Source organism: Mustela lutreola, chromosome 4 (assembly GCF_030435805.1).
Source record: "Mustela lutreola isolate mMusLut2 chromosome 4, mMusLut2.pri, whole genome shotgun sequence".
NCBI classification, from domain to species: Eukaryota; Metazoa; Chordata; class Mammalia; order Carnivora; family Mustelidae; genus Mustela; species Mustela lutreola.
Genome location: NC_081293.1, coordinates 56,942,773 through 56,970,207, shown reverse-complemented (window position 1 = coordinate 56,970,207; position 27,435 = coordinate 56,942,773). Strand labels below are relative to the sequence as shown.

At 41.5% G+C, this 27,435-nt stretch overlaps 1 protein-coding gene across 1 annotated transcript; it reads left to right on the top strand.

The window, feature by feature from the left end:
- The first annotated feature begins 675 nt into the window (after positions 1–675).
- On the top strand, positions 676–27,435 carry DDX21 (DExD-box helicase 21). Its single transcript, XM_059170075.1, has 15 exons — positions 676–852; positions 4,093–4,545; positions 7,132–7,207; positions 8,543–8,721; positions 10,137–10,254; positions 11,592–11,777; positions 12,862–13,007; positions 14,346–14,495; positions 14,890–15,051; positions 16,188–16,307; positions 17,859–17,932; positions 20,499–20,658; positions 21,444–21,578; positions 23,954–23,998; positions 24,829–27,435. Exons 1-15 carry the CDS (start codon positions 775–777, stop codon positions 25,123–25,125), a joined length of 2,379 nt encoding a protein of 792 aa, XP_059026058.1. The 5' UTR covers positions 676–774; the 3' UTR covers positions 25,126–27,435.

Sequence of the window (27,435 nt, the reverse complement as noted above, 5' to 3'; positions counted from 1 at the left end):
GGACAATTTTCCCTCAACTCCTTGAATTAGTGTATTGCCCACATATGCAAGATTTGGAGCCCTGTATTTTCTTATAGAGGTCCCGTGTGGTTTGGGGGCCCTTTCTACTGGTCCCAAAGCCGGTTCCGGTGCCTCCCTGTGTCTTCAGAACAGCTATATACGTCCATCTCCCACCAGTCTATAGAGTTTTTTGATGACACTTCTTGTGTGTTGTCCGTTACTGGGTCCTAGCCTTGTTTCTCACCTGACCTCACAGTCAATGCTCAGGGGATATCTACGTGCACGAATAAAGGAGTGACCAAAGCCCGACCGAATTCTAGTTCTTACCCAGGCTTGTGAGTCTGGGCGTCTCCTCTCAGTGTCATTTCCACACGGTGATCAAGAATACACACTTGCCGCGTCTGCGCGTGCAAGAGCTTGCAAACTCCAGCAATCTAACATAAAGCACTGAAGACCACCACGTAAAGCAACAGGTCATTTAACAGGCCAGGGCTAGCGAGAATCAGCTGTTGCCAGCCTTTGTGGTTCCTCCCAGTCCGAGCTTTCAAGTCCGGGGGGCGGTGAGCGGGGAATTCACCACCATCCCTCACCAGGCGGAGCAGCCACTACTCTTCGGGGACCACGTGGGCTCCCGCCACCCTGGGACTTTCTGCTTCCGCAGGAACTGCTTTGCTACCGGAAGTGACGCAGGTGGACGCTCCAAACGGGTGGTACCGTCTCTTCCTCTCCACGCGGTGGACCTGACCGATCAGCCTCAATTCCTTGCGCTGAGCGATGCCGGGCAAACTCCTCAGTGACGCGGACTTGGACTCAGACACGGCCATGGAAAAAGTGGAGGTACCGCGAAAGCAGGTGAGAGGGTGCCACCGAGGGCCGCGGGACCCGGGACGCTGAGAGGAGCGGGGTACGGAAGCGGGGTGGGGTGCCGGCCTGGGAGCCTGTGGCGCGCACGCGGACCTGGCGCGTCCAGAGCCCAGCGTGGCGTCGACCGCCGGAGTGCCAGGGGGCCGTGCCCTCCGCGGGCGGGGGCCGAGCGAGCGGCCCCGGCGGTCTGGCGCTCCGCTGAGCGCCGCTCGCACGTGGTCCGGGAGTCTGAATGCCCAAAAGTCGGGCACTCAGATGTGCAGGCTCTGTGCAGCCTCGGGCCCCACGTTGCTGGCTCAGGAGGCCCTCACCTGATTCTGGGCGTGAGCGTGTGCGGAGGGAATTGCGGGTCAAGGTAGGGACTGAAGCTTTGGACTAGACATAGCCGCATTTCAGTTCCACCTGCACACGTGAGCGGCGTCTGCAGTGACGCTTGAGTAGTAAGGGAAGTACAGTGTTTTCCGGCCAGCAGCCTTTAGAACATGAAGTAGTCGCCTTAATGTCTACGGACCAGGTTTTCCGTGGAAATATAAAGATGTGTTGCTGTGCCGAGTGTACACCGTATTTTTTATAGAGGTCGGCGGTGTGTAGTAGTCTTAAGTTACCTTGATCGCTGTCTACATCTTTACTGTTACTTCCTTAGTGATTCAACTTGTGACCAATTCTGTTCTGAGATAAGGTCTGTCAGTGAGAGCAAAGATTGTCCCTGAACTCCTATGGTGCATAACTTAGAATTCCCTTTCCTTGGCTGTGCATGGGTCTTTTCTTTTTTTTAAAGATTTTATTTATATGTCAGAGAGAGGAGCGAGAGTGAGCACAGGCAGACAGAGTGGCAGGCAGAGGCAGAGGGAGAAGCAGGCTACCTGCCCAAGCAAGGAGCCCGATGTGGGACTCGATCCCAGGACGCTGGGATCATGACCTGAACCGAAGGCAGCTGCTTAACCAACTGAGCCACCCAGGCGTCCCTGCATGGGTCTTTTTGATGGAGAGCTTTTACAACAGCAATATTTTGGCGTTGTAGGAAGCGGGGAAGCACAGACTTGTCCCCACAGGTGGAGAGGTCCTGGTTTACCTGCTCCTCTTCAGTGAAGATACTCAGTTGTGGAATGCTCAAGTGAAGAGGCACCTGGCCAAACCCCATTACATTCCAGAAGAGACCCCTGGGTTAGGGGTGAAAAAACTGAAGTCTTGTGGGGAGACCAGATTATTTTTCAAATGATTGAAAGATGATGATGTGGGAAAGAGTACCCTCATTAATGTTTTGAGAGCAGAAGTGGGGCCTGAAATTTTAGGGGGCAGATTTTAGCTAAATATAATAATCATCATACTTCTGGGATTGGCCTTTCATCAAGATTTGAACAGAGGCTACAGCACCTGTCTACTTAGTTTCCGTAGTATTAAGTAATTAACTTTCAATAAGTTAATTATGTTAATTATGAAAAGTCGGAAAAAGACATTTCAGGTAGGAGCTATCGTCCTGGGTTTGGTTTAGTTTGGAGGTTTCACCCATTCCATTTCCTTGTAATAATGCTTACCCTTCCCCCCTCTTTTTTTTTTTTCTTTAAAATGTTCTTTTTTATTGACATATAATGTATCGTTTGTTTCAGGGGTACAAGCCTGTGGTTCCTCAGTCTTACACAATCCACAGTGCTTACCATAGCACATACCCTCCCCAGTGTCCAGCACCCAGCCACCCCTTCCCTCTCACCCCTCTCCCCTCCAGCAACCCTCAGTTTGTTTCCTGAGATTAAGAGTCTTTTATGGTTGTCTCCTTCTCTGGTTTCATCTTGTTTCATTTTTCCCTCCCTTCCCCTATAATTCTCTGTCTTTCTCAAATTTCTCATATCAATGAGAGCATATGATAATTGTCTTTCTCTGATTTTGCTTAGCATAATAGCCTCTAGTTCCATCCACATCATTGCAAATAGCAAGATTTCATTTTTGATGGCTGCATAGTATTCCATTCTGTGTGTGTGTGTGTGTGTGTGTGTGTGTGTGTGTCTGTGTCTGTCTGTCTGTCTATTTCACATCTTCTTTATATCCATTTGTCCATTGATGGACATCTAGGCTCTTTCCAAAGTTTGGCTATTATGGACATTGCTGCTATAAACATTGGGGTGCATGTGCCCCTTCGGATCACTATGAAATTATGTCCTTTTTGATATATTTTAAAAAAATTTTTTTCAGTGTTCCAAAATTCATTGTTTATGTACCACACCCAGTGCTCCATGCAATATGTGCCCTCCATAATACCTTCCACCAGGCTTACCCACCTCCCCTCCAAAACCCTCAGTTTGTTTCTCAGTCCATAGTCTCTCATGGTTTGTCTCCCCGCCTCCAATTTCCCCCAACTCACTTCTCTCCATCTCCCAAGGTCCTCCGTATTATTCCTTATGCTCCACAAGTAAGTGAAACCATATGATAATTGACTCTGCTTGACTTATTTCACTCACATAATCTCTTCCATTTCCGTCCATGTTGGTAACAAAAGTTAGGTGTTCATCCTTTCTGATGGAGGCATAATACTCCATTGTATTTATGGACCATATCTTCTTTATCCATTTGTGCATTAAAGGGCATCTTGGTTCTTTCCATAGTTTGGTGACTGGCCATTGCTGCTGTGAAGCCCCCCCCTCCACTTAAATTAGATACATCTCTTTTACACATGGAGTGATATATTGTGGAGTTTTATAGATTTTTGGTTCGTAAAGTGTCTCTGTAAATTCATTTGCACTTGTCAGATAACCAAGACAGGTATTAATGGATCCCTGTTTACCTGTACAGGAATTCTAGCAGAGAAAGAAATGTGTTGTCCATCTGTGGATGTATATGGCCTTAATACTCTATTAGAAATAAAATGTACTTGATCACTTTCTGTAGTCATAGATATGTAGTTTAGAGCCTTGAGGATCCCATGAGCCACCCAAATCCCCTATGAATGCTTGGCAACTTATTTAACCAACATGAATTGAATAGCTAACAAGAGGCATTCTTTTCTAAGCTGATAAAATCATTGATATACATGGTACTTATTTCCAGCTAGCTAAGAAATGGTACTAAAAAGCAGTGTTTTGACTTAATTTCAAGGTGAAAGTACAGATGTTGAAAAATGCCCCCAAATTGTGTTCTTCATAATTATGTGATCTTGAAATAATACAAAATTGATGTATCCTACAAATGTATACATGCTTTGCTCAGTAGTTTTATTTTCTTTATTAATTTTTTTAGAAAGGTAAAAAAGAGAAGCCAAAATCTAATAAGACTGAAGAGGCAACAGAAGTAAAGGAAGAAATTATTTCCCCCAAAGCTAAAAAAGTTAAAAAGAAAGCCGAGTCTAATGAGGTTGACTTGAGTTCTCCTAAATCCAAAAAGGCAAAAAAGAAAGAGGAGCCATCTCAGGATAACATGATTTCTCCTAAAACCAACAAAAGTGTGAAAAAACCAAAGGAGACTACCGAAAAGAAAGTTGTTTCTCCTAAAATCAAAAAGGCAGTAAAAAATGAAGAACCTTCTAAAGAAGAAATAGTTGCTCCTAAGCCCAAGAAGATGAAGAAAGAAAAGGAAATGAATGGAGAAATTAGAGAGAAAAGCCCCAAACTGAAGAATGGATTCCCTCATTCTGGACCCGTCTCCAACTCCAGTGAAACCCCAGGGGAAGAAAGTAACAGTGAAGTAGAGCAGGTAGGTTGTATTTTAGTGTGTAGAATGTATCTTTCATTATTGTTTCAGATAAGTAAGTAGGTAATTGCTACTGGTTTTATTTAAAAGTGGGAGAGGGAGGGGCGCCTGGGTGGCTCAGTGGGTTAAATAAAGCCTCTGCCTTCTGCTCAGGTCATGATCCCAGGGTCCTGGGATGGGCTTCCGGCTCTCTGCTCAGCAGGGAGCCTGCTTCCCCCCTCTCTCTCTGCCTGCATCTCTGCCTACTTGTGATCTCTGTCAAATAAATAAATAATATCTTAAAAAAAAAAAAAGTGGGTGAGGAGTGCCTGGCTGTCTTAGTCAGTGGGGCATGCAACTCTTGATCTCCACTCCTTTTGGTTTTTGTTTTTTAAGATTTTACTTATTTTTATTTTTGAGGGAGAGAGCGAGTGTGTGCTAGCAGCGGTGGGGAGGAGCAGAAGGAGAGGGAGAGAGAATCTCAACCACTTTAACCCATTTATAAATATTAAATATTTTTACGCTTTCATAATCCATCATATAAATGTTTAGAAATCACTTAATTCCGCTATTGGGCATTTAGATTTTTTACTTTCAAATTATGCCACAGTGACCACTTTGTCATAAATGTTTGTTCCTTATTTTCTGTGGATGGATGTGAAAGATGTGGCTGTGGAAAAGAGTTAATGACCTGTGCAGCAGTACAGTAGTCCCCCCTGATCTGACGTCTTGCTTTCCTGGGTTTCAGTTTCCTTTCTTTTTTCTTTTCTCTTCTTCCCTTTCCCTTTCCCTTTTTTTTCTTTTTGAAGATTTTATTTAGAGAGAGAGATACAGAAAAAGCATGAGCGGGGTTGGGGGGTTGCAGAGGGAGAGAGAGAATCTCAAGCCAACTCTGTGCTGAGCACAGAGCGGAGGCAGGGCTCCATCTCCTGCGATCCATCCTGAGATCATGACCTGAGCTGAGATCAAGGACGGATGCTCAACCAACTGAGCTACCCAGGCGCCCGCTCTCCAGGATTTCCATTTCCTGTCACTGTGTTCAGGAGCAGATGGTTCTCTTCCTGACACACTGTCAGAAAAGGTTAATAGTGCCTGCCGTGGCATGGTGATGCCTGTGTCATCCACCCCACTTCATCTCATCACTTAGGCATTATATCAGCTCTCATCATCCCAAGAAGGGTGAATGTTGCACAGAAGATACTTTGAGAGAAAGAGGGACCACAGTCACATAATTTTTATTATGGTATATTGTTATAATTGTTCTATTATTATGTTTCTAGTCTCTTACTGTGCCTAATTTATAAACTTATCATGGGTATGTATACGAGGACATATGAAGAAGCATATGAGAATTTGTTATCAGCTGTCTTTCTATTAAAGAATGGCCAAAGGAAAAGATGTCCCAATTCATCCTTCTTTGTTGCTTATATTTGCTGTCCTGTTAAAAACTAAGCAAATTTACTCTATTTTGAAAAAAACTCTGCCCCCAGTGTGGGGCTCAGACTCATGACCCTGAGATCAAAAGTCACATGCTCTATCCACTGACCTAGCCAGGAGCCCCTGACCAAGCTTAAAATAACTGAAATCAATCTGTTCCTGAAAATAGTAATCAGACTAGACATAATAGAAAAACGACAAAAATCTCTGAAACATTTGTAAAGCAAGCTGTGTATTTGTAAATAATCTATGGGTCAAAAAGGATGTAAAAATACAGAGATTTTAAAAATACGTGTATATATATATTTTTTTAAGATTTTATTTATTCATTTGACAGACAGAGATCACAAGTATGCAGAGAGGCAGGCAGAGAGAAAGGAGGAAGCAGGCTCCCTGCTGAGCAGAAAGCCTGATACGGGGCTCGATCCCAGGACCCTGGGATCATGACCTGAGCCGAAAGCAGAGGCTTTAACCCACTGAGCCACCCAGGTGCCCCTTAAAAATATTTTTTAAAGGATGTAAAAATACAGAGATTTAAAAAATATTTTTTAGCTATTTATTTGAGAGAGATAGAGGGGGAGAGAAAGAGAGAGAGCCCAGGTGAGCACCAGCAGGTGAGCTGCTGAGGGAGAGGGAGAAAGGGGAAAAACATGCTCCTGGCGGAGCAGGGAGCCCAACACAGGGCTCCACCCCAGGACCCCACATACATAATTGTTCTATTACTATTGTTGTTAGTCTCTTATTGTGCCTAATTTATACATTTATCATGGGTATGTATAGGAAAAAACATAGTATATATAAAGGTTCCATACTCCTCTGACATTTTCAGGGGTCTTAGAACAAATCCCCTGTGGATAAGGGGTTGGGGGATACTCTATTGTTGCTGTGGGTTGGCAACAGAATAGTTCTTGGTTGAGACTGAATCTGCCTTCACTAGCCACATGTAGTATATGTACAGTATGTATTTGCTACAGATTTTTTTTTCCTTAGGGTTTTACAGATTATATTTCCTTTTCGGATCTTGATTTACCTACCAGAGTTTCTGTGCATTTTTGGTTGACTTGCAGCAGATGTTTTAGAATTGGTTCTTTTGTTTCTTTCTCAGAAGGCTTCTCAGTGAATACCTGTAGGTGTGAAGTTACTGATTTCTTTCTGTGGCCCTTTCCTTGATAGGAAGTACCTGTGGAACAAAAAGAAGGAGCTTTCTCTAATTTTCCCATATCTGAACAGACTATTAAACTTCTCAAAGGTAATATTTTTGGGAATATTGTATAATTGTACCCCACTGTTTTTGTTGAGATAAAGGACAATATATGCAATCGTACAATGCAGTAGATCTGTATATACAGTGTAGGACTGTACTAATGATGGCTTTGCTGCCCCCCCCTTTTTTTGAGATTTTATTTATTTGAGAGAGCACTAGTGGAGGGGGAGGAATAGAGGGAGAGGGAGAAATGGATTCCCCACTGAGCAGGGAACCCGATAATGTGGGGCTCTGATGCAGACTCAGTTTAGGACTCTGGGATCATCACCTGAGCCAAAGACAGACGCTTAACCAACTAAGCCACCCAGGCTCCCCTCCTTATCGCCTCTTAAATAGGTGATTCAATTTTATTCAAACCAGTTTGTGTATTCAGAGATGTGAGGACAGGGGGTATAGCTCAGGGGTAGAGCATTTGACTGCAGAGATGTGAGGACTGATTGTACTGGTGCAAGAATATGGTTCCTGCCATGTTCATATTTTCTTTTTATCCTCTCCCACTTGGTGAGACATCTCTTCATGATACCAGCCTTGCCCAGCACTCAGCCTGGCAGTGTGTTCGTGACTGAGCTAGTCAGTCACAGACGCTTAAGTAGGTGTTTCCTGAATCAGGTGTGGCATAGTCTGGACTGCAGAGCACCTGATCTGGGGGTTTCTCTTGACCTACGGATGAGATTCATGACAAGTGACTAAACTCTTAAAATAATATTTACTCTAATTTGGTGCTTTAAAGTTTGTTGATATTCTTTAGTCCAGCAGATTCTTCACTACCAGAATGCGTTGGAACCTGACTTTGTAGATTTTTATTTTATTTTATTGATTTTTTTTTTAAGATTTTATTTACTTATTTGACAGAGATCACAAGAGAGGCAGAGAGGCAGGCAGAGAGAGAGAGGAGGAAGCAGGCTCCCCGCCGAGCAGAGAGCCCGATGTGGGGCTCTATCCCAGGACCCTGGGATCATGACCCAAGCTGAAGGCAGCAGCTTAACCACTGAGCCACACAGGCATCCCTGATTTTTTTTCTTTAAAGATTTTATTTTTTTGACAGAGACAGACACAGCAAGAGAGGGAACACAAGCAGGGTGAGAGGGAGAGGGAGAAGCAGGCTTCCCGTTGAGCAGAGAGCCCGATGGGGGGCTCGATCCCAGGACCCTGGCATCATGACCCAGGCCGAAGGCAGACACTTCATGACTGAGCCACCGAGATGCCCCTGACTTTGTAGATATTGAGCAGAAGGTAGAATTCCTTAATTCTGCAGGACCAGAAGCATGGCCGGGATTTTAAGAACTGCAGTGTCAGATAACATGGTTAATTTGTTCACAGCCCGTGGGGTGACCTTCCTGTTTCCTATACAAGCAAAGACATTTCACCATGTCTATAGTGGAAAAGACTTAATTGCACAGGCACGGACAGGAACTGGGAAGACATTCTCTTTTGCCATCCCTTTGGTTGAGAAGCTTCAGGGAGAACTGCAAGACCGGAAAAGAGGCCGTGCCCCTCAGGTAACTATCTTTAACATAGACCCCAGGCTCCATATCTGCACAGGAGAAAAACCTTTTAGGCATTGCTTTCATCATATATTATAGTTTTTTATTGGGTTCTCCTTAAAGTCTTTATTTTTATCTGTTACAGATTTTTATTTGAAGTTAAAGCAGTATTGTTCTTTTAAGATTGTTGGCCACAAACCCTATATATTTAAATACTATAATCTGCTCCATGGTTGTGATCACCTGTATTATTAATCCTCATTGTGTTCCCTTTAAACTATTAGATGTCCCTGGGGCTTACGGGTTTGCTCAGGTGTCTTTGACCATTTTTACCTAGATGGTGAAAGCAGTTTTAGTAGAGAGGCATGAGTAGAAGGAGGCATACTCAAAGAGGTGAAGAGGCCAAACTTCCTTGTCAGGATGGTACTTGTTGGGTTCATTTCTGGAGAACCTGGCATTTGGCAAACCTTAACCTCACTGAAATGCCTATGTGTTCCTCTTGGTTCCTCGTGCACTTGACTTTCAGGTCCCGCCTCACTTGTTTATTGGCCTGCCACCCTTCATTCATTCATTGCTTATTTCTCTAAACAAATGCAGCGTTAAACAAATGAATTATTCCAGCTTGGCACATAGTGGGTATTCAGTAAATACCTGTTGGATGAATTATCTGATGAATCTGTGAATATTCTGAAATCATACTTGTTTCATGCTGCTACCATACTTAAAGATCTGTAGTAGTTTCATATTGTGTGTCCTGTTGGGTCAAACTCAGACTGCTCTGGGATTCAAAGCTCCTCACCATTTTGCTCCTGCCTTAACTCGTCTTTGTTCTACTTTCAGTTTACTATAGTGTAAAGGTTCAGTCTGTTGGTTTTGGAGCCCAACTGTCTGATTTTAAGTCTAGGTTTTGCTTCTTAGCTTTTTGGTTCAAAATCTTTTGTGTTTATTGTAGGTACAGTTGTACAATACAATTGTAGGTGGGTCAGTAACTTGTGAAAATTAAGTGAGAATAATGCATAGTAAGCATTTAATAGAGCCTGAGATGGTAAAAGCTCAAAGAATAGTTAAGGTTGTTATCAGCAGTGTTACTCCTTGCTCAAGTGTTTTCTTTCCTGGAATGCTATTTAAGTAGTAGCAGCTCCAGAAAACTCCCCAGTCCCTTGGGCCTGCTCTGTGCAACCCTTCTGGAGCATGGCATGCTGGGGCCCTATGTCCCTTGAGGTTGGTAGGATCACAGACTTTTCTTCTGAGTGGATTTGTCAGGGACTGTATTACATTTATGATCCTTCCCCACACAAAGTACATTGCAAAGCATATAATAGATTTTTTTAAATACTTGGTAGGATGAGTTGAGCCTTCTGGTCAGTTCCAGATTTGTGAAGAACTACTGCATAGTACTTTGAATTCAATAATTAGGTTTTCCTTTCCAGGTGCTGGTTCTTGCACCCACAAGGGAGTTGGCAAATCAAGTAAGCAGAGACTTCAGTGACATCACAAGAAAGCTGGCAGTGGCTTGTTTTTATGGTGGAACTCCCTATGGAGGTCAGAGTAAGTAAATCCAAAAGTGAGGGAAGGAAACATACCAACCTTGGTTGGATTTCTCAGACCTCGACATCTGGCTTTCCGTGGTTTAGTCATTTTTCTTTGTCATTGTTTAAAGATGGTCCAGAACACGGTCATACACGATGATGTGTCAAATCCCACATATAGATACTTGGATTTTTGTATTACTTACCTATGTTTATCTAAAGGCCATAAAGATCTGTTACTGAACCTAAGAGGATAGAGTCCATTTGGGCCCTTGGCACTAGAAAGTCACGATTCAGAGTTACTCTTTTTATCTGTCAAGGACGGTGAATCTGCCTCTTCTGGGGGTCTTTGTTTCTTTCTTGCTGCAGGTGGGCCTTCTTTCTTCTGGGCCCAGGGGCCAAATGTTGCAATGCAGGCTTCATTGTAGGACTCCATTACTTAACCAATTCAAGACCTTGAAACTTCATTATGTAGAGCAGATAAATAATTTCAGGAAAGCACTTAAGGTATTAAAAATGTTGCAGTTGCCACGTAAAGCTCATAGTTTTTCTTCTCAGCTTTGGTTAAGTGAACTGGGCTTTGGCATCAGGAAAGTCTATGTTTGAATCTAGCCTCTGCTCACAGTGTAATTTTAAGTTCAAGGTGCTTGATTTTTCTGCACTTGCTCATGTGAAAAAACAAGGTTACTAAACTCATCCGGTAATGGTGTTGAGAGGTTGAATTAGCTAATGTATATAGAGTACCCAGTGTACCCCCTGGACTGTAAGGACAATTCAACAAAAAGCTGCGTCATTATCCTCTCACCTATAATGACAGTATAATGATATATATAATGATATATATAATAATAATATGTAATGTTATAATATATTAATATATAATTAATATAAATACACACACACATACACACACACATATATATAATGATATAATGATACTGGACTCCATTTTCCTGAACATCTCTAGACCTTCTGGAAATACTTGCCCTTCTGCCTGGTCTCATTCTCTCCATACCTGCTTACCTTATATAAAGTTCTTTAAGATCCTCGTTCTCACTTTGTTTGTGAAACCTTGGCACTTTCCACCACCAGGGAAGTAATTTCTTTCCTGGTGCTTCCATCCTGCACCCGGCCTTTTTCTGTTATGTCACACAATTCACTGGACTGTCACTTCTTACCTCTTCCCCCTAGATTATCTTGAGTTTCTCCTTGAGTATCTTTATCTTTGATACTTAGCATATTACCTTGTGTTTTTGGTTAATAAGTATTTTAGAATAAAAATGTATTTAACTGGTACCCCGGACTAATAAAAGGACTTAAAAACCCAGCATGTTTTATCATTGATGTTCTTTATAGTTGAACGCATGCGGAATGGGATTGATATCCTGGTTGGGACCCCAGGTCGAATCAAAGACCACCTACAGAATGGCAAGCTGGATCTCACCAAACTTAAGCATGTTGTCCTGGATGAAGTTGACCAGATGCTGGATATGGGGTTTGCTGATCAAGTGGAAGAGATTTTAAGTGTGGCATACAAGAAAGGTAAGCTCCAAATTCAGGGAGCTGCTGGAAGGGCTTAGAGGAAGAACGGTAATTAAGCAGGCTTCTAAATGTTAAATGAAACCTTAAGTTGGGGAGTGACTTATTTTATTTAGGAAAACTTAAAGTTTTAAAAAATCATGATTTATGACATATCTATAATGGGGACAATTTGGGAAAGTAAGAGAAGAAAAATTTCATATCTGCTAGTTGGTGTGCTTTGCTTTTGGTTTCTTTATTCCTGACTTTGTACTATTGTACATATGTGTGTATGTTAATTTTAATCTTACTGTGCATATTAAAATTTGGCATTAACACTCTCATGAAGAGGTTGTGCCATGATTTAATTCCATGTATATATTTTAATTTTGAGAGGATACAGATAATTCTGCTTACAGGTGTTTTTATGCATATAGCATCCTTCACATCTCAGTATTTGGAATTTGTTCTTTAGGATGGGTGTCCAGTAATGGAATTACTGAGTTTAAAAGTATAAATAGTTCATGCTTCTCAATGTACATGGTTAATTTGCTCTCCAAAGGATTCTATCTACTTAAACCACCATTTGAAATATATGAAAATGCAGTATTATTCAAAAAGCAAACTAAAAAAAAAGGGGGGGTGTAGAGGAGCTTTTTAGTACCTGACCTTAAAGAATGAATAGGCCGAAACTCTAAAGACTGAGGAGCTGCTAGAGAGTATAGATGAGTATAGAATCTATTCTGGTGTTTATTGTAGGATGTTTGCTTAGTGATCTAAACTGGATGGTTACTGGGTTTGATGAACAGGTGTTTTCCAGTTATATCTCATAATAGACAGATTTCCTTCATTGTGCATGAAGGCCAATGGTCAGGAAGCAAAATTACTCTAAAGTACCTTTGGTGTTTCAAGTCTCCTTCACATCAATGACTTGGGCAGTATTTCTTTGCCCATTAGGACTCTCTGTGTCTTTCATTTTTATGTCCTCAGTGCTTGGTGTGGCCTCCCATGGTTGCTCTAGCGTGTTGATGGACTCTGGAAGAACTGGGTGAGGTGGAATATGGGTAGGCTGATTCGGGTTATTCATACTGACTTTTTCCCTCCAAAGATTCAGAAGACAATCCCCAAACATTGCTTTTTTCTGCCACTTGCCCTCATTGGGTATATAATGTTGCTAAGAAATACATGAAATCTACATACGAACAGGTGGACCTGATTGGTAAAAAGACCCAGAAAACGGCAATAACTGTGGAGGTGAGTGATTCATTCAGCTGCTAGAGTTAGTAATAAACTGTATGTCATGTTTTCCCTATGTGATGGTATTAGGACTGGCAAATATACACTGGTTTCCAGATAAATACTAAATCCACGTGAAGAGCCAAGTAAAGATCTGTTTCTGTTTGAGTTGTATGTGGTATGTGTGTTTTCTAAATTTCATAATCTGATAGTCTGCCTTAAGAATCTTTTGGAATCTGTATCTGTCTGAATTATGTAAGTAAAAAGAAATTACACCTAGAACTTAAACACTCTGAGGGCAGCAGAGAAATCTAATACTTTGTGTTAAAGGATCCATAGCATGGAATTCCTTTCATCCAAGTAATAGACAGACCTACAGGCTAACAGACTAATCACATTTTTAAGTGGAGAAAAGGAAAAAACATTCAGAAATTTTTCTCTTGCCAGTTACTTGGTTTCCTGTAGGAATCAAGGGAATGATGTTTCTTTTTCTTCATTTTCCTAGTTAGTTCAGAAAATGGAGGAACCAGGAGCTCCTTGGTGTCTCAGTCCGTTGAGTACCCAACTCTTTGATCTTAGGGTCATGGGTTCAGGCCCTGTGCTGGGCTCTGTGTTAGGCATGGAGCCTACTTAAAAGAGAAAGAGAAATGAAGGAAGGAAGGAAGGGAAGGAGGGAGGGAAAAGAAAGGAAATAGAGAAACCAGAGAAAGGGAAAAAAACTCTGCTTTTTCTTTTCTCTAAGATTTATTTGTTAGAGTGAGTGAGTTTGGGGGCAGAGTGGGGGAAAGAGAAGGAGAGAGACTTCATGCTGTGGGCTGAGCCCAGTGTGGAGTTCGATCTCACAACCCTGAGATCATGAACTGAGCCAAAACCAAGAGAGAGACTCTTAAAGCTTTGAGTCCCACCCCCCCTTTTATTTTTTTTATTTTTTATTTTTTTTTTTTTTTAAAGATTTTATTTATTTATTTGACAGAGAGAAATCACAAGTAGATGGAGAGGCAGGCAGAGAGAGAGAGGGAAGCAGGCTCTCCGCTGAGCAGAGAGCCCGATGCGGGACTCGATCCCAGGACTCTGAGATCATGACCTGAGCCGAAGGCAGCGGCTCAACCCACTGAACCACCCAGGCGCCCCCCACCCCCCCTTTTAAAAAGACTGACTTTAGAGAGAGAGAGAGAGACGGCTCTCTGCGCTTCAGTGGTTTGTGTGTGCTTGTGTGTGTTGTCCCTGCACGGTGGTGGCAGTGGTCTGCTCTAGTTAGGCTTAAACAATTGCTTCTAGCCCCAGTAGCATTGAGCGGGTGATTTCAGGGTCCAGATAGGCGTCACTAAATAACATCTTTTTTCCCTCTCTCATAAGCATCTGGCTATTAAGTGCCACTGGACTCAAAGGGCAGCAGTTATTGGGGACGTGATCCGAGTATATAGTGGTTTTCAGGGGCGCACTATCATCTTCTGTGAAACCAAGAAAGAAGCCCAGGAGTTGTCACAGAATGTGGCCATAAAGCAGGTTGGTTCTTCCCCTCCCTTTCCTTTAGGGAGGAAGCCTCTTTCAACTGATAGGCCCTGTTTACATGTTAGAGCTCACCTGATCAGTTAGTCTCCTCACAGGTGAGGAAAGGGTGGCTCACACCCAAGGCTACATGGGCAAAGTAGGTTTGATCACTCTTGTCTGGGGTCCTTCATCTAGTAAGTATGGCTGGACATTGATTTAATGACCAAGGAGTGGGAAAAAAAATTTGAGGTTTGTCCATGTCAGGGACATGTTTTTCCCTTTGCTGTATTTTCAGTGGAAGTATCACCAAAATACAAATATCAAATATCTTTACAGGCCTGATGGGTGATACTAATAGGTCCTGTATTGTTGCTTCTGGTGTTCTTAGGCCAGTTTCTTTCTTTGGCAGGATGCCCAGTCATTACATGGAGATATTCCTCAGAAGCAGAGAGAAATCACTTTGAAAGGCTTTAGAAATGGTGATTTTGGAGTTCTGGTTGCAACCAATGTTGCCGCTCGCGGGTTAGACATCCCTGAGGTTGATCTGGTTGTACAGAGTTCTCCACCAAAGGTAAGTGTTCTGTACTACAATTTTACTGTGTTTTGGGGTACTAAAACAAAGAGGAGGCTGTATCACTTACTTTCATGTGGTGAGTGATAGCTGTCTCTTGAGTGCTGGGATGCTACAGTGATTTTCAGAACCAGTCTCTTCTGAGGTCCTTCCCTCAGAACTGACTGTTGAGTGGAAGCATGGCCAGTGGCCACAGGTTGGAAAGATGGTTGCTGGTTGGAGGGAGTTTTGGTAGGCTCACGTAGTGAGTGTTTGAGTGGACTTTGAAGATGGGTAGGGCTTAGGCAGGGTGGGGATAGGATAAACTCATGAGCTAGAGGATAGCGAAAGGAAAGAAAGGCCTGTAGTTAATAGTCTCTGTGGTTAGAACTGGTTGGCTTTGTGGGTGATGGGAACTCTGAGGGAAGGCCCTGAAGCATGAGTTACGTGGTGAGGACAGTGCTTCGTGTTGATAAATGTTGGTCTGAAGGAGCCTGTTCTGTTCCTGTCACTTCCAACATGAGGATCCCCATAAATTGGCAGATTCCTCAAGATTAAAAGGTTGTTTACAATGATAGAGAAAAGTAACCTGATTACTCTGGAGGCTCCAATTCTTACAAAGGCAGCGCAATGGGTTTGTGACACACATGCTGTTTAAAGGAGCCTCTCCAGCTGTGCTGTCCGGTACGATGGCCACAGCCACGTTAGCGGTCAGGCTCTGGGAATTGTCGGAATTGACGTGTGCTTGAGGTAGAAAGTACACGTTGGGCTTTTTTTATGTTTTAAACTTTCTATTATGTACACTGGATTTTTAGGGCTTAAAAAAAATGTAAAATATCTTAGTGATAAGCTGTTTCCTCTAGATAGCATGCTGAGGTGATACAACTTGGAGATACATTAAGTTATTGATTGAAACTTCTAGCGGGTTACTAGAAAATTGAAGATTGAAATGACATGTGTGGTTCTGTAGCACAGTACTATATAGATGCCTTTTGAAGATTTGCCCATAGGTTAGGGACCACTGCTACAGAGATTTTAAAAATTGTGACAATTTTTACTTTAGCAATGCTGGGGAACCACCATACTTGCCTCTTCATAGACCACTCAGGTCTTTGTCTTTTTTTGTTCAGTATCACTCATGTATTTTACTTCAATAGGACGTGGAGTCCTACATTCATCGTTCTGGGAGGACAGGAAGAGCTGGAAGGACGGGGATTTGCATCTGCTTTTATCAGCACAAGGAAGAATATCAGTTAGCACAAGTGGAGCAAAAAGCGGTAAAACTATTTTCTTAGCCTTCTTTCAGCAAATGTCGAATTGAATACTAAAGTCAATCTTTGTTTTTTTAATTCAGTTTACATTAACTTTAAATTGTATGTATTTCTAGCATGTGGCCATAACTGAAAACTTATAGGTGCAATTGTTGTTGTTGTTGTTTCTCTTTTTAAAGATTTTATTTATTTATTTGAGAGAGAGTGAGAAATTGCACGAGGGTAGGAGGGGCAGGCAGAGGGAGAGGCAGACTCCCATGCAGGACTCGATCCCAGGACTCCAGGATCAGGACCTGAGCCAAAGGCAGTCACTTAACCAGCTGAGCCACCCAAGCGCATGCATGTTGTTTTTTATACACTGTCCTACAATATAAAGCACATTTTGAAACAGGTTTGCATTAGAAAACAGTGGTTTTGTTTTCTCATATTTACAATTACATGGGCTATTTTTATGTTTGAAGGCAGTTTTCAGACAATGATAACATGAACACACCCCAGGTAGTTTAAATGCAGATTAAGGGGTTATAGGAATTGCTTAAAAACCAAAAGGATAGGGACACTTGAGTGGCTCATTCTGTTAAGTCCCGGACTCAGGATTTCGGCTCAGGTCACGATCTCTGGGTCCTGGGAGTAAGTCTGGTGTTGGGTTCAGTGGTGAGTCTGCTTCAGGATTCTCCCTCCCTCTCCCTTTACCCCTTTGCTCCCCTATCAAATAAATAAATAAATCTTTAAAACAAAAACAAAAAAACCCAAAAGGATAAATTTAAAATGGGAGAGAGGAGACTGATTTTTCTGACAGATTAAGCTCTCCTCTTCCCCTTGAGCTGACTGTACTTGGTGACTTGCTAAAGGAGCAGGAGGCTGTCACTTAACTTTGCAGAAGGCAGGCAAGCACTCCCCGGCCAGGGTGATTGTGGTTAAATTAATATCAGGGATAAGCATATGCCTTGAGAATGATGTGATGAGATCGCATTTGCCTCTGGTTTTCTTCCCTCAAACCCATAATCTCAGTCTAAGCATGCAAAAAACCAGAGACAGCCTCACAGTGAGGGACAACATTTTTCAAAATACCTGACCAGCAGTCCTTAAGATCAGCACTCCTTAAAACTGTCACAGGGCATGAAAAATAAGAAAAGGCCGAAACTGCCACAGATCAGTGGAGACTGAGCACACATGATACCTGATGTTGTGGTGTCACTGGAACAGAAAAAGGACATTAATAGGAAAGCTAGTGATATATGAATGAACTCTGGAATTCAGTTAATAGCGAGGTGGCCGTGTTGGTTTCTTAGCTATGACAAATGTACTGTAGTAGTAATAATAGGGAGACTCTGTGCGTAGTGTACAGGAACTCAGTGGAGTAATACCTTTGCAACTCTTCTATAAATCTAAAACTGTTCTAAGATAAAAAAAAGTTTATCTTTTTGTTTTTTTAAAGTTTATCTTTTAAATGTGTAATAAGTATGTTTGGTAATATTAAAAAATTGGGGGATTTAATCTCAATGGAAACAGTTGATGGCCAGATTGTACATTAAACTATGGCTCATTTTCTTGTAGGGAATTAAATTTAAGCGAATAGGGGTTCCTTCTGCAACAGAGATAATAAAAGCTTCCAGCAAAGATGCCATCAGGTACGTTTCCCACTACTGCCGTGGTCTATGGTAGGACTTACTCTATTTATTGCCTGACTTTGTACAGTAATGAGATTCAGTCTTTTGGATTTTATTTTATTTATTTCTCAAAATTATTTACAACCTACTTGTTATACAAATACTCACACTGTGCTGAAGTAAAATTCTACAAAATAAAAATCCTAACTTGTACTCATCCCTACCTAGTCCTGTCCACCAGAGGAAACCACTACTGATAGTTGGGTTTGTCTGGGCATTTTAAGGAAGTGTACATTAGATACGGCGTGGGTGCTTCCCATGTGGAGGGAGAGTTTAGGGCCAGAGATTATATTCCACATCGTCATTGTTCTAGTCCCCCATGGTAGGAACGAGTCGATTATTTTTTTTAGGTATTGCTGGTTGGTGAAGATTAGATTAACTAGCAGTGTTTGTCATTGGCATTGGGGGCAAGAGAACTATTTGGTGAGATTGTGCTACGAGCTGAAGGATAGTTGTTTAGCATCTCTGGCTGTATAGTATACTCTGGAGGGGGTGTGTGGGCTTGGTATTATGAAAACCAGAAGGTGCTGACTATATTCCAGTGTTTCCAACTGGTGACCTACATTCCCTGCTTAAGAACCACTGAGTCTGAGCATCACTTTTCAACTATTTTCCATAACTATTATAAATATGTGTAATGCTTATCTTAAAAAATAGGGGGAGGGGCACCTGGGTGGCTCGGTCCGTTAAGCAGCACACTCTTCTTTTAATTTTTATTTTATTTTTTCAGTTTTCCACGATTCATTGTTTATGCACCACACCCAGTGTTCCATGCAATTCATGCCCTCCTTAATACCCACCACCAGGCTCACCCATCCCCCACATCCCTTCCAAAACCCTGTTTTTTTTCTCAGAGTCGTGCAGTCTCTCATGGTTCATCTTCCCCTTTGATTCCCCTTCACTTTTCCTTTCCTTCTCTTAATGTCCTCCGTGTTACTCCTTATGCTCCACAAGTAAGTGAAACCGTATGATAATTGACTTTCTCTGCTTGACTTATTTCACTCAGCATAATTTCCTCCAGTCCTGTCCATGTTGATGCAAAAGATGGGTGTTCATCCTTTCTGATGGAGGCGTACTATTCCATTGTATATGCAGACTGTATCTTCTTTATCCATTTGTCTGTTGAAGGGCACCTTGGCTCTTTCCACAGTTTGGCGACTGTGGCCATTGCTGCTATGAACACTGGGATACAGATGGCCCTTCTTTTCACTACATCTGTATCTTTGGGGTAAATGCCCAGTGGTGCAGTTGCAGGGTCATCGGGTAACTCTGTTTTTAATTTCTTAAGGGATCTCCACACTGTTTTTCAAGGTGGCTGCACCAACTTGGATCCCACCAACAGTGTAAGAGGGTTCCCCTTTCTCCATACCCTCTCTTAATCTCTGCTTGGGTGTTGATCTCAGGGTCATGAGTTCAGGCCCTGCATTGGGCTCTGCACTGGGCATAGAAATGGGGGAGTTTATGATTAAAGGAAATGCTAGACATTGGCATATTAATTAATAGCTCAAGAAAGGTCTCCAAAGAAGAATAATATAACTCAGTAATTTTCAAGTTTATTTTCACATGGCCTATTTATTTATTTAGTTAAAAATATTTTATTTATTTATTTTGACAGAGAGAGGAGACACAGCCACAGAGGGAACACAAGCAGGGGGAGTGGGAGAGGTAGAAGCAGACTCCCCACTGAGCAGGAAGCCCAATGTGGGACTTGATCCCAGGACTCTGGGATCTTGACCCAAGCTGAAGGCAGATGCTTAATAACTGAGCCACCCAGGCGTCCCTCACATGGCCTATTTAAATAATTCTGTAGAGAGGGTTCCTTGTACACTAGATAAGGAAATTTGGGGTTAGGTGGCCAGGAAGGAGAAAAGAGACAAATGCCAAGAGATGTCTTGTAGAGGGGCAGCCCTTCCAAAAGAGGCTGCCTCATGTGGCCTTGTTTATCCTTGTCCTGGATGACTTCCTTTGAAGATGTGACATTTATTATCACCAAGGTAATAGTGACTCTCTAACAAATGTGTATTCTCATAAAAAGTTCATATCATTTTTAATGTGATTTGGAAGTCTTTTTTCCTTTTATTTCAGAATGGAAATAGCTGTAGTGTTTTCTGATTCTAAAAGGAATACGTGCTTATTGTAAGAAATGTTCAACATTTATTTAAAAACACTCTCAGTGGCAGCATGGACTTACTTCTGTTGTATCTGTTCCATGGTTTATTTAATCAGTCCGTATCGATGCACATTTTATGCTCTGTATTACAATTAACACTGGTGAACATCCTATTCTCTTATTTTCTTGGGATGAAACTTTGTTTTTTGATAGTAAAGTCAGATTAGACATAATCAAAGGAGTGGATTTATTTGTACAGAAATGTGATGATTCTGTCTGTACCTCGCATCAAAATGACGTGTTAGAGAGCTGAAAGATTTGAAAGTTACTGGTTTATCTTGAAATGCTGTTGCCTTGAAAATGCAATCTGTCCACTTCTGTCCTTTCTCTTAACAAATACACTCAATCACACCATAGGCTTTTGGATTCTGTGCCTCCCACTGCCATCAGTCACTTCAAGCAATCAGCAGAGAAACTGATAGAGGAGAAGGGAGCTGTGGAAGCCTTGGCAGCAGCTCTGGCCCATATTTCAGGAGCCACATCGGTAGACCAGCGCTCTCTGATCAACTCAGACGCAGTAAGACTTCCTGTCAAACTCTGACCCTTGGTATTTTAAGTGTGAGCAGGGTTTGAATGGGTTCAGTTAGACATTTCAATTTTAGCTTTTGTATGAAGATAGATGTATGTAAACAAATGTAAATGTAAACAAATCCCATAAAGATAGAAAGTAGATTCATAGTTTTCAGTGTCTCAGTTAAAGGGAATGACATTGAGTGTGGATGGGCATGTGGTTTCTTTTTGGGGTAATGAAATATTTTGGAATTCTAGATAGTGATAATGGTTGAAACCTTGTGAATATACTAAAAATCCCTGAACTGTATACTTCAAAATGGTGAATGTTATGGTATGTGGATTACATGTCAGTGTTTTTAATCCTGAAAGAAAACCATATAAACACATAAATGCATATGATACATTTAGCCAATCTCCCTAGAAACTTAGAAAGATAAATGATTTTTTCCTTAAATGAAATTTTTGAGATAATTTTAAGTTTACGTGTAGTTTAAGAGATAACAGAGAGAGGAGATCTCTTTTACATTTTGCCTAGTTTCCCCCTCATAGTAACATCTTGCAAAGCTATAATATCACAGCTGGGTTGGTACTAACATTGACACAGTGCATCCATTTTATTGTGATTTCCCCAGTTTTACTGGTACTAATTTGTGTGTATGTGTCGGTGGAGGGGAGGTATAGGCTTTTAGGAATAACTTTTCTGGAAATATTTTAGAAACATGAGGGTAATTTTTTTTATCAGTTAGGTTTGTTTTTGAGACTGATTTTTGTTCTCCTTTCTTCTGTAAGGGCTTTGTGACCATGATCTTACGATGCTCAATTGAAATGCCAAACATTAGTTATGCTTGGAAAGAGCTTAAAGAGCAGCTGAGTGAGGATATTGATTCCAAAGTGAAAGGAATGGTTTTTCTCAAAGGAAAGCAGGTAAGGAACGTTGGGTCCTCTGTTGTGACTTTGCTTCGGTTCAGTAGCTTAATGTGGTTGATAAAGCACTGAATGAAGGCTTCTCCCTGTTCTGTGAGGGTGCTGCATCTTTCTGCTGTCTAGATAGTCTTCTCTGGGCATGTCATCCATGACCTTCAGTTGCCACTAAGTCACTGACAGCTACCCCTTCTGTATCTCTACCCTGACCTATGCACGGCGTGCCGGACATGAATATCCAGCTGCTTCCGTGATGATTTCTACCCAGCAGGGGTTATTGGGCAACTGAAAGTTATTCAAAATCGAATGCAATGCAAAATCTTTAATTCAAAGCTGAAATTTAAAATCTTGCTTTCCGAACCTGATGTTCTTTCTTTCGAGTCCTGCTTTCAGTTAGTGGTATGCATAAACACAGCAGTTCCCAAACATTTTGGTATCCTGACCCCTTTATGTGCTTAATAAATGTTGGGGATGCCAAAAAGCTTTTGTTTTTGTGGGTTATATCTGTTAATGTTTACAGTATCAGAAATTAAAACTGGATCTCTAAAACCTAAACCTGAATCCGTAGGGCATGCCTTTATTGAGCTAAATCTTACCTTGCTTTGCTTGCTTTCTGACTGAGAGCCTCAAGAACACTCTGATGTACTCATGGGCAAAAACAATATTCTAGTTATCGTGGTACTCCAGTGAGTGCCTGGTGTTAAATACTTAGTAACTATATGAAGGGGTGCCTGGCTGGCTCATTTGGTAAAGCATGCGATTCTTGATCTTAGGGTCGTTAGTTCAAGCCCCACTTTGGGTGTAGATATAATAAATAAATAAATAAATAGATGAATGAAGAATCCCACTAATTGCAAAATCTATCAGTATCTCATGTTACCTGGGGTTATAATTGGATAGAAATGAGGTGTTCCTCACAAAATATTTTAACTAAAGGCAACCAGCTGGGAGGAGTGCCTGTGACATGCAGGGTAGTTCAGTTACATTTGTGAAAACCAAGAAATAGGATCTCCTTAATTGGAGGGGATGGCACTGCTACTGTCCTATAAAGTGTTTTAACTTTTTTTTTTTTTTTTTTTTAAGATTTTTTTGGCGGGGGAGGGGGAGGAAGTGGCACCTGGGTGGCTCAAGTCAGTTAAGAGTCTGCATTTGGCCACAGGTCATGATCCTGGAGTCCCAGGATTGAGTCCCATATCAGGCTCCCTACTCAGTAGGGGGTCACTTCTCCCTCTGCCCTTCACCCTGCTTATGGTCTCTCTCTCAAATAAAATTTTTTTTTTTTGAGAGAGAGCATGAGTTGGGGGAGAGGAAGAGGGAGAAGGAGACTCCCCACTGAGCAGGGAGCCAGATGTGGGACTTGATCTCGGGACCGCAGGATCATGGGCTGAGCCAAAGGCAGACACCTGACTGACTGAGCCACCCAGATGCCCCTAATTTTTTTTAAAAAACTTTTTTAGGGGCACCTGGGTGGCTCAGTGGGTTAAAGTCTCTGCCTTCAGCTCAGGTCATGATCTCAGGGTCCTGGGATCAAGCCCCGCATTGGGCTCTCTGCTCAGCGGGGAGCCTGCTTCCTCCTCTCTCTCTACCTGCTTCTCTGCCTACTTGTGATCTCCATCTCTCAAATAAATAATCTTTAAAAAATAAAAAAAATAAAAAAAATTTTTATAGCAGGATGAATTGTGAAAAACTAGAAAAGTAACAATAGAAGATAATTATTTGGTGGCTCCTGGGTAGCTTAGTCAGTTAAGTATCCAGCTCTTGGTTTCAGCTTTGATCATGATCTCAGGGTCATGAGATCAAGCCCCACACTGGGCTCAGAGCTGGGTGTAGAGCCTGCTTAAGATTCTCTCTCTCCTTCACCCATTCCCCCCTCCCTCCCTTTCTCTTAAAATCATTTATTTTTCTACTTTTAGTAGGTCATCCTAAAGATACTTTCTTATGGAAGGCAGAGTATTTTAATGTAGACCATTGGTTTTGGAGCCATACTGACCAGATTTTTAAAACCCGCTCTGCTTATGAGCTGGGGACCTTTGACAAGTCAGCCTTTCCAAACCTCTGTTTCCTCAGCTCTAAAACGTAGCTAATAGCTGCTTGAGGAATTAGCAAAGTGTGATAGCCAAGAATGATTTCTGGTCAGTTCTGAGTCATTTTGAGTCCTTTTTTGAGGATATTTGAGTCCCAGATATCCTTGGGTTTTTGCTGTTGTGCCTTTGGGAGGTATAATTTATTGGTCTTATTCTAAAGTTTATCAAAAATTAATACTGGGAGTCTTTGTTTCTGATTTTTAATGTTAATACCTGGTTTTTTGGAATATCACTTAATGTACATATCCAGTTCTGGTGAAAGGCTGGGTTAACTTGCATTTGTTTGATTTTTAGGGTGTTTGCTTTGATGTCCCTACTGCAGCAGTAACAGAAATACAGGTATTCTTATCTCTTGGATTTTGAATATTTAAATTGTAAAATGTTCATTACTGGGGCGCCTGGGTGGTTCTCTTGACTTGGGCTTGGGTCATGATCTTGGGGTCCTGGGCTTGAGCCCGTGTAAGGCTCTGAGCTCAGAGTCTGCTTGGGATTCTTTCCCTTCCCCCCTCCCCTCGGTCATGTTCTTTCTCAAAAGAAAAAGAGGGAGAGAAAGAAAAAGAGGGAGAGAGGGAGGGAAGGAAGATCTTTTTTAGAAAATGTGTTCATTGCTGAAAATACAGAATAATGGAAAGAGAAACAATAGCTCTAGTCCCTTTTCTAAAAGACAATTAAAATTCATGAATTTTAGTATTTTTTCTCCTAGCCTTTGTACTCTGATAGTTTTCTTATTCAGCCTGCCTATTTTCCTTCTTTCCTTTCTGGTGCACAACATCTAGCTTTTTTTCCCTGTGTTGTATGGGGTTTACATAGACATTTTTTAAATTCCTAGATCTTCATTCAGTACTGCTGTGAGAAATGGGTTTATATGTAGTTTATTTGCATGTTTTACTCTTATTGATAGCTGTGGATACCCGGGAGTAATTGAATTGAATAAATGATACAGTGATGAAGGTACCTCTCATAGGGAAACTCTTACACTGCCAGGACTGGCTTTCAGGCCATGAAGGTGGTATTTTTTCTAACCAGTGACCTTTTAAATACTTAGGTTATCAGTCAGGTTTTTCTTTAGAGAAAAAGCAAAAAAAAAAAAAAGGGTTTTCTGGTTTGTTTTTTTTTTTATAACTGAATTCAGTAAAAGAGCAGGTAAAAAGACAACCGTCTCTCTGCAGGAAAAATGGCATGATTCACGGCGCTGGCAGCTCTCAGTGGCCACGGAACAGCCAGAGCTGGAAGGACCACGGGAAGGATATCGAAGCTTCCGAGGGCAGCGAGAAGGCAGTCGAGGGTTCCGGGGACAGCGGGAAGGCAGTCGCTTTAGAGGACAGCGAGAAGGAAACAGAAACTTCAGGGGACAGCGGGAAGGAAATCGAGGCTTCAGAGGACAGCGATCAGGAGGTGGCAACAAAAGTAACAGATCCCAAAACAAGGGCCAGAAGCGGAGTTTCAGTAAAGCATTCGGACAGTAATTTGAAGTAGAGGATTTATGCAGCAACATGGAACTGAACATTCATTTTCCTACAAGGTGAAAAGCACATGGGTTTCCTTCCTGACCACTTGCCTTGTCCCCATCTCTCCCAGAGAGACAAGCTTTGTGGAAATTATTTCATCTGATGATAATCACTTATAATGATTGCAACTTCTGTATCAGGTTTCTTTTTTGAAAAGGTGTATGAATTCATTACATTTTTATTCTGATACATTGTCTCTAGATTATAAGATAAAAATCAAGCATGTGTTGGCCCATATTTTTAAGTTGACTGTCCCTATACTTAAATGGTGTCCTTCCCTGGATACCTGTGGGGAAGGCTGCAGTCTCTGGAAAGGGGCTGTGCGCAGTCTAGCCTTGGCTCTGTAATTGGCATTCCTCAGCCCTCTGTCTGCCAGTGACTCAGTGTTCCTGTAGCCTGTCTTCAGAGAATTAGTCCTGAGCCATGTTTGGAGGCAAGGTTTCAAACTTAGCTGGTAAGTAATGCATTTTATGGCAGCACATGCTCTAAGTTTGGAGGATGGTGATACATTTGATGGGAGACATATAGGTTAGCCATCCTTATGTATGTTTTGATACATTTTTAACTTAATGTAAGGTGTGATTCATGCTTTGGTGAATTCTTCACAGCTTTTATCTATTTACATATATATATATATATATATATATATAAAATATTTTAATAAAAAGCAAGTGTCTTTAAGGAATTCCAACTGTACTAAGAAGGCTCCAGAACTTTCTTTGTAAGTAAAGAGGCTGAATAATATAGGCACTAGATGACAAGGTACTCCACTTCCTATTGGAAGCTTAACATTATTTACCGAGAAGGAATTAAGGGAGTGGGGGGCAGAGATTTGCATCGCTGACAAGAGTCAGGAAACCACCGAAAATGTTTTTCACCTGTGAGAAGGAAACCTACATCTCTGAGAGCAAAGAGAGGAGCAAGTGAAGACACATGATAAAGCATTCTTTTCCTGTTAAAAATAGCAGGTCATTAACGTTTCTAGAGATTAACTTCTAATGGGTAAACAGGGTTCTAGGTAGAATGACCCAGTGTGGTTTCTCAGAGGCCTAGTTCCTATAACCACTGTATAGGACCTGTTTCTGTAAGACTGCTATTCCATTGAAAGGTTTTAGCCGCTTGGAGACTTCCTTTTAGGACAATCTCTATATGGTTATTTTAAGTTGTTGCTTTGAGGGAACTGAAGAATTTAATACAGCCACTTGCCATGTAACTCCGAGTTCTCAAATATTACTTCCTCCAAACTTCTGCACAGTGCAGGAGCTCAAGAATGGCATTGTTTTCTTGCCTTAATTCCTAGAAATTCTGTACTGAGAATCTCAGGGAATAAGCTGATAGGAGAAGTTAAAATACATGGCTGGTCCTGTTTTCATTTGATTACATTTGAACAATTGAAATCTTTTTAAGCCCTGGTTTCTCTCCCTGGATCGGGTTTTTTTAAACCTAACTCTATGTGACCTTTGCAGTAACGCATTCAATAGCCAGCTCAGCTCTCTGATGCTTGAGGCGGCGTGTCCTTACTCGGGACTTCAGTTTTGTCCCTCGGTCCTGGGATGTTTCTCTGTTTTCAGAAATTCTCTTGGCTTTATTTTCTTGATCAACTTGTCCATTTTACCACTTTTTCCTCCCACTCCTCATGGCTTCCTATCAAGCCACAAGGATTCAGGAGAAGTTGATGACTGACCACTCCCATGCTTTGTAGATGATAATTTATTAGATTCCAGTTTTGCTCAAGTACTGAGAATATTTTAATAACAACCAAAATATTTCAGTTTGGATAGGAATGGATACCTTATCAAGGAGATAAGGTATGGTACCTGTCTTTTAGGAAGGAGCAGTTAAAACCTTGATGTAGATTATGGATTAGCCTACAGAAAAATATTCAGGCAGAAATCGAGAGTAAGGGGAAGATTCATGAGAATTTCATTTCATACAAAGAATACATGGATGTTTCATTAAGTGAAGCTTAACTTTCTCCTGGTTCCTGGAATCCACACCATACTTATAAATCTATAATCCCACTATTACTTGATTTTAATGGGCTTGTTAGGCTAGCCTGGGAAGTGCGGTTTTTACTATTTTCTACAAAGAAAATATTTTCCAATGTATCAAACTCAATGAACTTTTAAAATCCGATCCATTTTTACATTGGAGGTATCTGTGCAACAGTTTCTTTACAATTGTACATAAAATGCTTTTTCTGTAAAATTGAGTTAATGTATAAAATACTGCTTTATGCTAGAATAAAGATATTAGTATTTCCTAGTA